The sequence below is a fragment of the Eutrigla gurnardus genome (assembly GCF_963514095.1).
Source record: "Eutrigla gurnardus genome assembly, chromosome: 21".
Taxonomy (NCBI): Eukaryota; Metazoa; Chordata; class Actinopteri; order Perciformes; family Triglidae; genus Eutrigla; species Eutrigla gurnardus.
The window spans coordinates 2880653-2891571 of record NC_139932.1 but is presented as its reverse complement, the minus strand read 5'-3'; the positions used below and the strand labels follow the sequence as shown (position 1 = coordinate 2891571).

The 10919-nt window shown below is 40.5% G+C and overlaps 1 protein-coding gene across 1 annotated transcript; it reads right to left on the bottom strand.

The window, feature by feature from the left end:
• Positions 1-681: 681 nt before the first annotated feature.
• On the bottom strand, positions 682-10677 carry cct2 (chaperonin containing TCP1, subunit 2 (beta)). The gene is made up of 16 exons (XM_084038515.1): positions 10597-10677; positions 9227-9301; positions 9022-9087; positions 8552-8663; positions 8006-8082; positions 7807-7919; positions 7375-7577; positions 7191-7291; positions 6873-7000; positions 6567-6670; positions 6356-6475; positions 5041-5169; positions 3656-3759; positions 3264-3363; positions 1562-1703; positions 682-885 (listed from the first exon to the last, which is right to left on the bottom strand). The coding sequence occupies exons 1-16, from the start codon at positions 10597-10599 to the stop codon at positions 855-857; spliced, it is 1608 nt and encodes a 535-aa protein (XP_083894641.1). The 5' UTR covers positions 10600-10677; the 3' UTR covers positions 682-854.
• Positions 10678-10919: the final 242 nt, after the last annotated feature.

The following is a 10919-nucleotide window of genomic DNA, read 5'->3' as shown; positions in this document are numbered from 1 at the left end:
TAGGCTCCCTCAAAATTCTTCGGTCATCTTCAACTTTGAGTGGATCTATTTGAGTACTGTACTGAAGCACAATGTTGAGGTACTTTCACTGTATCAATATACTGTATTTACTTTGGTATTACTACTTTTACTGTAATAGAGTATTTTTACTGTGTATGACTATGATTATGATAACAGTAGCTTTCGTGTGGTATTTGTACTTAACCTGAATAAGTATTTCTCCTCTGTGGCATAAGTACTTAAACTGTTTTACAGTGTGGTATTAGTACATTTAAGTATATCAATGTGTATGTGGTAACATAAGTAAATGTGAGGTGTTGATGATAAAACAAACATGGCTGCATCATTAACTGTAACCAGTACTTTAATGTAACTTGAGTACAATGTTCCCGTTTTACAAAGCTGAACATTTGAGTCATGATAATTAAAGTAAACAATTCTGGTTTCTGTTCATCTTATTTATTTCACATTGCTTTCATGATCTTCATCCTAGACTAATGTGTCAAAGCTCCTGATTTAGAAATTTACCAAAAACATAAGGCCCCTAAAGTTACATGCACCATGTCAGGACCAACTTGTCACAATGAGAGACCCCCATTGCAGCTTTACAGCCAACATCCGTTTTCAGCCGGAACACAAAGGCGTGAGATCGCAGACACAAAGACGGCAAATGACACAAGATGATGTTGGGTTCTTTAATTTTCACTTAACAAAACAAACAACGTCCAAACTTTGAGCTGCTTGTGCAGAGCTTCTTCCACAGGGAGACTAACAGAGAAAGAGCGCTTCTTTAAATGGGAACTACACTGGAGCGATAAATAACAGAAGTTAAGCATCTCCATCCTCCTCTTCCTCTAGCAGGGGTGATGGTCGGGAACTCTCTTCCTGCAGAAACAAACAACGGGCAGTAAACAGTATGTTATATTGTACTGTATACTTAAGTTACCATATAATACGGTATACCTAATTACCATATAATATGATATACTTTAGTTACCATATAATATGGTAATACGATATACTTAAGTTACCATATAATACGGAATAATTTGGTTACCATATAATATGATATACTTTAGTTACCATATAATATGGTAATACGATATACTTAAGTTACCATATAATACGGAATACTTTGGTTACCATATAATATGATATACTTTAGTTACCATGTTATATCACAATACTCAAGTTACATGATGATATTGTGATACATCATCATCACTATACTTTAGTTATGATAGATGGTCCCTATACTTTGTACTGAAGTATTGTGATCTCATGTGATCATACAATATTTTCACAGTACAATATATCAACCTGCGCTTCAAACTATTCAACTCAATCAGTCATTTAAATGTAAAAGCAGTGCAGATATGTTTCATTATGATGCATTTGGCGAGTGACTTCCATATATTCAAGGTGCATTCCTTTAAGTATGTTGAGGAGTGGACCACCCGGTTTAAAAGTCAGCAGCAGGAGAAACCTACAGTTATTATATTAAATATTGAACTGGGGAGATGCAGAGAAATATTAGAGACAGACGGACTAATGAACTGACCTGGGAGCAGCTTTGATGATGTTGTCCACTCTTAGGATCATCTCAGCAGCTTCAGAGGCGCTCAGCAGCACCTGGCGCTTCACCTGGAAGGACTCTGTGATGCCCAGCTCTGCCATGTTGCCCACCGTGCCTTCAGACATGTCTGCAGGGGGAAAAACCCACAGACTCAAATAGGGCTGAACGATATATCGTTATCGTATCTATATCTAGATATGAACATTCAAGATATTAACATCGAAAAAGCAACGATATAGATTTCCCCCGTGCTCGCCCTGCATGTACAACTCTGGCGGTCACAATAAACTTCATTTTTACGATTGCCCTTGAATGCACCGCTACGGCCAGCCAACCACAAACCTTATTTCATGCTTGCTGTGGATCGACAGCTGAAGCCAACCAATGACGAACATACGAGGGCGGGACTCCCGCCCCGGGAGCGAGGGAGACGGAGACTGAGACGCAGATACGCAACATACGCAGCGGGGAAATCCAAAAGAAAGAAAGGAAAGTGAGACGAGTGCGGAAGATAATGCGGCCGGTGGCGGTGCCGAATCTGATTTGGTGCCAAAACATAAATCATCCTCCATTATTTGGAGGTATTTTGGATTCAATAACGATGATGTCAACCAGAGCGAGGTGTTGTGCAGGTCGTGTTCGGCATGTATTGCAATGCGTTCAGTAGCGTTACACCGTATGAGTCGGCGTCCACCAGACATAAAGACATTACAGACACTATAACATACCACATTGCAAAAGTCATGGTACCCGTGTAGACAGTCTAATATGTTTGATTTTGTATTTATTGATTGGTGACTTTATGTTAATGTTGATGACTGGCAGTGAGTTATCATCAATATAACTGCAGTTTCCACATTCTTTTGTATTATGATGTTTTTATTTTTCGGAAAAATATTTGGTTTTCACCGAACCCGTAGTCATATCGTATCATATCGAGATATGAAATTTTGTCCATATCGTTCAGCCCTGATTCAAACCAGCTCCGACATGTGAAGCCCAAGGAAATCTAACATTTCTCGTTAATCAACTGAAACCGCCATCATAAGAAGCTTGAACTTCATTCAAACATTACAGCACACGTGTGACTGAAGGGATCGAGTTTCACTTCTATTCCTATTTGTTTTTTCTGTTTCCGTTTATCTGCACTTTTTTCTCTACCGATTAAATAAAGACTTATTTTATATCTGAAACAGGACGTAACCTATAACGTAGCAGGTGACAGACTAACGGCTTTATAGCTCAAATGTATTATTATGTATTATTATATCATCAGAGCAGAAATCGAGCAGCCCTCTCTCTTTTCATTATTATTAATTTAAATCCATTTAACAGATTGGCTTTGATGTGATGTCATCCTTTTTAATTGCTTTTATTTATTCATCAAGGATATATAGCTATAACTAAATAATATAAGTTATTAATTAATAAATACAAATAGTATTAATATTGTTTTGATGGTGCAGTTTTTGTACCCCAATAAATATCAGGAGCTAAAATACATTTCTGTGATCACCCAGACTTTAAAGTTCAACTTCCTCATCTCTCTGATCTGCACACCACTTGAAAAAAAGTGTAAACTGTTTGTAACCTCTAAATTTGCAAAAAACTTGAGAAAAATACGAGTTAAGTAGATAGTGAATATGTTGATTGGCGTTCAGGTGATGATTCTAGTCTGTTTACTCACTCAGTCCACAGGTTATCTTGTTGTCCTGGTGTGCAGCTCTCAGTTGAGCCACCAGGTCGGCGCTGTCGTAGCCAGCGTTGTCAGCGATGATGGTCGGCAGCTGCAGGAGAAGATGGTGAGAAATACGAGTTCAACCAAACTCCGAGAGCGTATGAGGATGGTCCTCGACCCGAGGAACAGACAGGTTATTTTTGGTTTTATTGTTTAGTTTAAATCAGAAGGTTTTTTAATTACCAAAGTTAAAAAAAAAATTGGAAATAAAATTGAAAAAAAAACCCAAACTAAACCAAAATTTCTCATTTGTCTGGAAGGAACTGAATCTGAAATCTGAAGGTACGCTCTGGAGGGTTTTAAAAATCCTTTAAAAAGAAAGCAGGCAGACAGGTACATACCATCCTCAGAGCCTTGGCGAATGACTCCATGGCGACGGCCTCTTTTCCTGGTGTCCGATTGGCCAGATCGCTCACCACCTTAGCCATTAGCATCTCAGAGCAACCTGACGGAGAGGAGAGCATGTACACAGGTCATCTATGGCATCGTCAACACCTCATACAGGTGTGTGTGTGTGTGTGTGTGTGTGTGTGTGTAGCACTCATGTGACGTGTTGCCTTTCCAGGATGGAACTATATGGCGGCCATTTTAACTGGGTCCAGTTTTAAACGTGCTTTAATTGGAACATCTGGTGAAAGAGGCTTATGATGTCTTTAGAATTCTGGTATTTTTCAACCAACACACCCATGCTGCCTTTATTCAAGGAACGGAGAGTCTGACAACTGTCTGGAATGAACCAGAAAACAAAGATTCTGGTTGAATTTTGATGATTATAGATCCAAGAGAACCAGTCATGCTTTCAATTGTTCATTTATAGTGCAGATAAATATATAATGTTTTCAATTTTGCCTGAATTGTACATGAAAGAACTGTCTTTGGTGTTCTGAATGGCAAATAGACTTCATTAACCAATATCTCTATGTAGAAATCCTAAACAGATTCAGCATTATGGCCTCCAGGCAGGAAATTACAATGAGACACAGGAGAGAAACATAGCGAATGGACACTAACAGACTTAATGAATGGATTAAGAAAGCCGCCTCTGTAATTGGATGAAAACCAGACATCTTTGAAGTTGTGGTGGAGAGGACACTGAACAAAGTGTTATTCATAATGGATAATCCTGAGCATCCTCTAGCACCACCTAGTGGTCAGACAGCAGAGCTCCTTCTCTAATAGACTGAGGGTGCACTCACACCAGAGCCATTCGATCGGTACCATGCCTCGGCACGATTGGCTGTTGTACATACACGTCATAATACGACACACGCATGGCTGTTTTCAAGGTGCGCTGCCTCGAAGTCATCACAATAGAGCACATCAAAGAACATAAGTGAAACTTTACTGACGAGTCACTACTGCACATTTTTCTAGTAAACACTCGGCCTGCATCAGCGCATGTGAGCGCGAGCAATTGTGAGCTCCTCCTTCCTCATTTTTGAACCATCTTAAAATATATACACGTTTTTTTAACTGCAGCAAATGGCACTCTGCCTGGCGTATATTCTATATAGTATGTCTATGCTGTTTCTAAACTTGATATTTATACAGGAGCTGTTGTCGTTTGGTAGTGTATACTAATAATTATAATGTGTATTCTTTAGATATTAATATAGTGGAGGATTAATAATGTTCATCTATGGATTTTTCTAACGATGAAGTTATCTAGTTTTTTTCAATTTTTTCTAGGCTTAGTATGTGATTCGGTGTGTGTGTGTGTGTGTACCTCCTCCGTAGACGGTCCGTGGCTCCTTCACAGTCTGAGCCAACACACACAGAGCGTCGTGCAGTGAGCGCTCCGCCTCGTCCAGAATCTGCTGAGTCGCTCCTCGCAGGACAACGGTGCATGCCTCACCTGACGAGGGACAGAAGTCAAAGGTCAAAAAAATGAAATTATAAGATATGTCTATAGCATGTACTTACTGTGTTCTGCCTGTGGGTGGCAGCATGTCTCACACACACCCACGGCAGGTGTGTGGGATACACACTATACAAAGATCCCAACGTCCCCCCTAAAGCCTTAAACCCGGAACCCTCAGGGACCGGACAGGTGTGAAATAGTGTCGGTCTACCGATTTAATTTAACCATGAAAAATTTTATTAGTACTGATACTTTAAGAACAACTGTGTTTTAAGCCGTATGTCCTATGAGTTGCGTCGATGTGTGACAGCGGGACAGTGTGTGCCCAATGGCTTTCCATAGTACAGCGCTGTTTCACTCCCTGCAGGCACAGTGGGCGTGCAAACTGCTTTCTCTCTCAAATGCACGCTAGCTTTTATGGGAGAACGAGCCATGGCTGCATGTAACGTAACATGTGCTCTTGCCGACCGTCCACGGCTCGTCGACAAAGCAGACGCACGGAGCGAAACATGGCATTATTACGCATATATAGCCGACAGTCAGGGCAAGCCCACGGACACCACAAAGCCCGTCTGTAAAAGGTGTTTCAGACCAAGAGAGGCAACACGTCAACCTTGGCAAAGCATCTCGCCAACAGACATGCCGACCTCTTCAAAGAATTCAATGATCGTCAGGTTAGTGAATGTGATAGATAACATAAATACATCATGCCCTCAAATATAAGTCAAATGACCAGTGTGATTTATTTGTGACGAGCAAACTTTTTTCTCCATCGGAGTTTGACCGGGCAATTAAGGGCAATGACAACTGTTTCATTTGGCTTCAGCTTTTTAGCTAGCTTACCAATGTGGCAAACATCTCTCAACTGGTAAAGTTAACTTTACCATAACTTGCAAGCTGCTAAAAATCAGGCGTTCACAAGTATGCAGATCAACAACAGCAGTTATGAATTATGAATAACAATTTATACTCCATCAGTACTGGTAATGGTAATCATGGCATGTACATTTTTGTCACTAATTATATTTATTATTATCAAATGCTCTCAGTAGACGCAGATGCAGTGTATTTAGTCAGACGCTGTTGAGAGCACATGATAGGAAGTAATTACAACCAGAAGAGCATCTGTGTGGTGTGTGTGTGTGTGTGTGTGTGTGTGTGTGTGTGTGCACGCGCTCACCCATGGCTACTCCAGAGAAGTGGATGAGTGTGTCCTCTCCGATCATCACCTCCTCAATCAGCTTGCAGTGACCGAGCTTCACCAGCTCTGGATGGTCGAAGGTGGAGCTGATCTCTCCTCCTGATCACACACACAGTTCATTTCATTAAGTCCTGCGTTAGTTTAAAAAGACATAGTCTGTGTGTGTGTGTGTGTGTGTGTGTGTTCCTACCAGTGACGAGAGCGAGGCGTTCAACGCCGGCAAAGTCGGCATGCTCGATGGCCATGACGCCAGCCTGAGCAAACAGCTGCTCTGGATAGTTATATATCAACTGTCTGAGAAGAAACAAACACAGATGTTTAGTCATTTGATAGAAACCTCATTTGTGTGTTGAGAAAATTCTACTTCTGAAGCTAAATTAACTCTTTTCCAAAGCCTCTTAGATCTGCGATCGCAACATTTATTACGATTTTGGTTTACTTAAATTTTGTTTCAATGGAACTGGCTGTGTGTGTGTGTGTGTGTGTGTGTGTGTACCTGTTGATGAAGCAGTTGATTCCGTGTTTCAGGATTCGGTCCACCTTCTCCTTCATCCTCTCTTTCTCTGCGAGTTCGATCTCGGCAACCTTCGCCGTTGAGTCAACCCGAACCCTTGAGCCAAAAATCTGAGACGAACAAAATAAACTGAATATAATCAACACATCGGAGCTTACAATCACAGACGTTGTTGTGTGCATCACGCTCTGCTTTGGCTTAACTCACACTTCCTGATGCTTCACAATAAAAGTCTCACATTGGTTTTAACAGAATCCAGTTTGGACCCGGAAGAAGTTGTAGGAGACGTTGAGTTTGTACCTTGATCTTGTCGGTGTCCATGCCAGTGTTGGCAATCAGGATGTTAACGTTCTCCATCCTCTTTGGTTGGTTAACGCCAATCTTCTTGTCCAACAGGAAACCTGTAGACGAAGCGGAAACACACTTGAATGTTACAGCAGCCAATCAGAAACCAGCCTGGCGGGTTGTGACATCATACGCTGACCTTCGTCCAGGTAGGAGTCGGTGAGGCTGCCGCCGAGCTTCTTGATGATGTGAATGGCCTCCAGGTTCCCAGAGCCCTTCAGCCTCATGACGGCGTCCACAGCCAGCTGGGAGAAGTGAGCTTTGTGATGAGTCAGTAGTTTGGAGGACAACGTTGTCCTGGCGATGTTCAGGAGGTCCTCCTGGAAACGAGCCGAGTCGTTGCTATGGAGACAGGAGGGACAGAGAAGGAGACAGAAGTAGAGCTATGAGTAAATATATTGACAGTTTGTTGGAGGTAAATGTAGACTATGTGAGAGAGGAAATAGCTCTCAGAGGACACGAAGCATATAACAAAATAAAATGGGCGTTAAATGGAAACTTATTTGCAAGGCATGCTAAATTTGTACATTTTAAATGGGATAAATGGCTCCATAATCAACAGTAGTCTGACCTGTGATCCACGGCGGCCTCCCTCAGAGCGTCTCTGGCAGTCTGAGTCGCCTTCCTCCAGCCAGCGATGATGGTCTGTGGATGAATCTTCTTGGCGATCAGCAGCTCTGCTTCCTGACGGCGTGAAACAAAGCATTACGTTTACAGCGGCATGCCTCGTTATTAACGACTTATCTTTAAATAAATGAAAACAGTTTTACCCGCAGCAGCTCTGCAGCAAGGACGGTGACGGAGGTCGTACCGTCTCCAACTTCATCATCCTGAACCTTCGACATATCTGGAAGCACACGGTTGAAAGATGACTTCTATTTGTCTTATTATTCTAATTTAGCTCCTTGACAAGTTGCCGAGTAAAAATATGTCACACAAATATATTTTGACGGAGTTAAATTTAATTTATTTTGTTGAATTTATACTTAAAAAGAGGAAAATTCACTACATTTTATGTCTAATTTCACTGCTGGCTATAAAAGATCTGTTTCACAAAGTTAGTGAGGTATTTTATTAAAACATTTCACTCATTCAAAACTGTATTCAATCAAATCAGGTCAACAATCAGGTTTTCATATTTAATGAATTTGTCTTGTTGTTTTGGTACATAACTAAAAATACAGTAACTATAAAAAAAATATGTACAATATATAATTCTTTAATGAAAGATCAGTACAGTTTCGTTGAGGATTTTTCTTACGTTCTCCGTATGGAAATATAATAATCAAAAGGTTGTGTCCAGCAGCTTCACTCACCAACCAGAACTTTGGCGGCGGGGTTGTCGACTCCGATGGCTTTCAGGATGGTCGCTCCATCGTTGGTCACCGTCACCGAACCTCCTTTCCCTCCACCGAGCAAGATCTTGTCCTGAAAACAAAGACCAGAGGAGATTGTTCAAATATAGACAATTTTCTTTAGTAGATTTGTGAAACAAAGAAAGCAAAAATCTAATTCAAACACACTACACTTAAATATAAAATATTTCATTCAATTATTGTAATTTTTTTGTTTGGTTTAATTTTAATTTTTTTCATTTTTCTCTTTTCTATGTTTATTGTAATAAACCTTATTCTGATGTACGACAATTTAATCTGCTGAAAAGGAAGCTATATTTGCTTGTATTTTATGCACATGTGGGTTATATTTCTAGTTCGATAATGCCCAAATTTAACACAAATCTGTAAAATTCTAACAATAATCAGCTCTCGTGATCAACATGACCTACCATTCCCTTTGGGCCCAGAGTGCTTTTCACCAGATCTCCGATCGCGATGGCGCCAATGAAGGACGACTGCACAGAAAAGGCACAAGCAGAAAGAAGAACAAAGTTTCAGAGATGTGTCTTCCTCTTCAATTTGTGAAATTATAAACCTAGACAAGCAGACTTCACCGATAATGAGGAGTTAAGACCAAAAGAAAAGAAATCCCACCATTCGTGCGGTCTCAGCTTTCTCTTCATCAGCTCCATGTCGGAAGATGTTGACCGGGGCCATTGATAAGGACGCCTGCAGAGAGATGCAACAATCAATATCATCACACGCAAACTGGCAACAATACACTACATCACAGTTACGTTATATATTTAAGTTAAGCAGGCCAGAGTGTTTCAGCGTGGCTCTATCATAAATGTAATGTAAGGTTGTATTACATAAGTAGGGATGCCCCACTCTGCTCTAGCACAGGTGATGCTGAAACCACAAATACTGATCAGTTGTACAAATGTATACATACAACCTATTTGTACCATTTCATTTATTTGTCATATAATTGTTGATGCCATCACTTAGCCTAAACCTATGTGAGATAAAACCAAAAATATACATAACTTAAAATGTAAACATATGTGCCAGTTATTTTTAAAATCAGTGTTGACACATTTAATTATTCAGCTTAAACGTGGTGAAATAAAACAAAGAAGATCACATTAACTATTTATTATTCGGGGCAAAAATATCAGTTTGGGTTGTGACAAAAAAAAAAAAAAAAAAAGACATTTAAAGACATACTGGACTTGAAAAACTGGGGTGGACAGGTTTCACCATTTCTGATATTGGTGAGACCAAAAAAATGTATCTCGGAAACAATCGGCAGATTAATCGATAATGAAATAACCGTAAACTGCAGCACTCATTTCTACATTATGCTGCACTATAATTCCCCTGTTGCGTCGTAACACAATGCAGGCGTAGACAGAAACATTTATTCCGAGTATCTTTGAAAGCATCAACGAGCCCTGCCCCTTTCATCCGAGAAACCGCTAGAAGTTTCCACAAAATTATTCATTAAAAAAACAAAAATCTACAGATAACCAAAGCTGTAATTAAAGTCAGTTGGAAGAGTAATTCGTTTATTGTTTTACTCGCATTTTTTCAAATTATTTCCCCACCAATTACTCAATCAATCTCCGTAATCGCTCGTTTGTTCCTCTTGACGGGCACAAAGCCCAAATGACAGGCTAACCTAGCATGAAAACGGGCTAATCTGAGAAGAACAAGGAACACACTCGGACAATGCGACTCGAACATACATTCCAAGATGTTAATGCCTGTAGAGAGCTGACGGCTTCGCCAGATCATTAAACTTTAAAGCTTATTAGCTTAGCCGTTAGCGCATTGATGGAGCCCATGTGCTTGCTCACCGGCTAGCACCGCTAGCTACTAAGCAGTTTAACGTTTGCTTCAGACAACACAAAACGGTCTGTTTGGTGTTCACAGACTCTCCATACATTACGCTCATTGTGGAGGTAAAGCGCTTTTTTAAAAAACGGGTTATTAGAGAGTAAATACATATAAAAGCTCACCATGATGACTGTGGTTCGGGGCTGAAGCCGTGCACGCAAAGAGAAGAAGGGCTGGGCAAAGGAGTGACGCAGTGACGTAACAACGTAATGATGCGTTCAAGGCAGACCACATACCAGAAAAGCCCCGGATAACACGACAAAAACCTGCTTGTTAAGATGTATATTTTTGTTGTGTTATCACGTATTCTACCTGTTATCAGCTACAAATATGACTCGTTAACGTGCAGTTTCTGGTTATGGATAAAGAACTCATGCATTATGCCGCGTATGGTCGACACTATGACGCTGCACGTTTTAGGAAGTGATGTTGATGAAACGTAAGC

Excerpts from the sequence above, each read along its gene's own strand:
- cct2 (XM_084038515.1), bottom strand. Across the intron at positions 7,578-7,806 it reads GAGGCCGCCGTGGATCACAG|CAACGACTCGGCTCGTTTCC; the intron begins GTCAGACTACTG and ends CTGTCTCCATAG. Across the intron at positions 5,170-6,355 it reads CTTCTCTGGAGTAGCCATGG|GTGAGGCATGCACCGTTGTC; the intron begins GTGAGCGCGTGC and ends GTCCCTCGTCAG.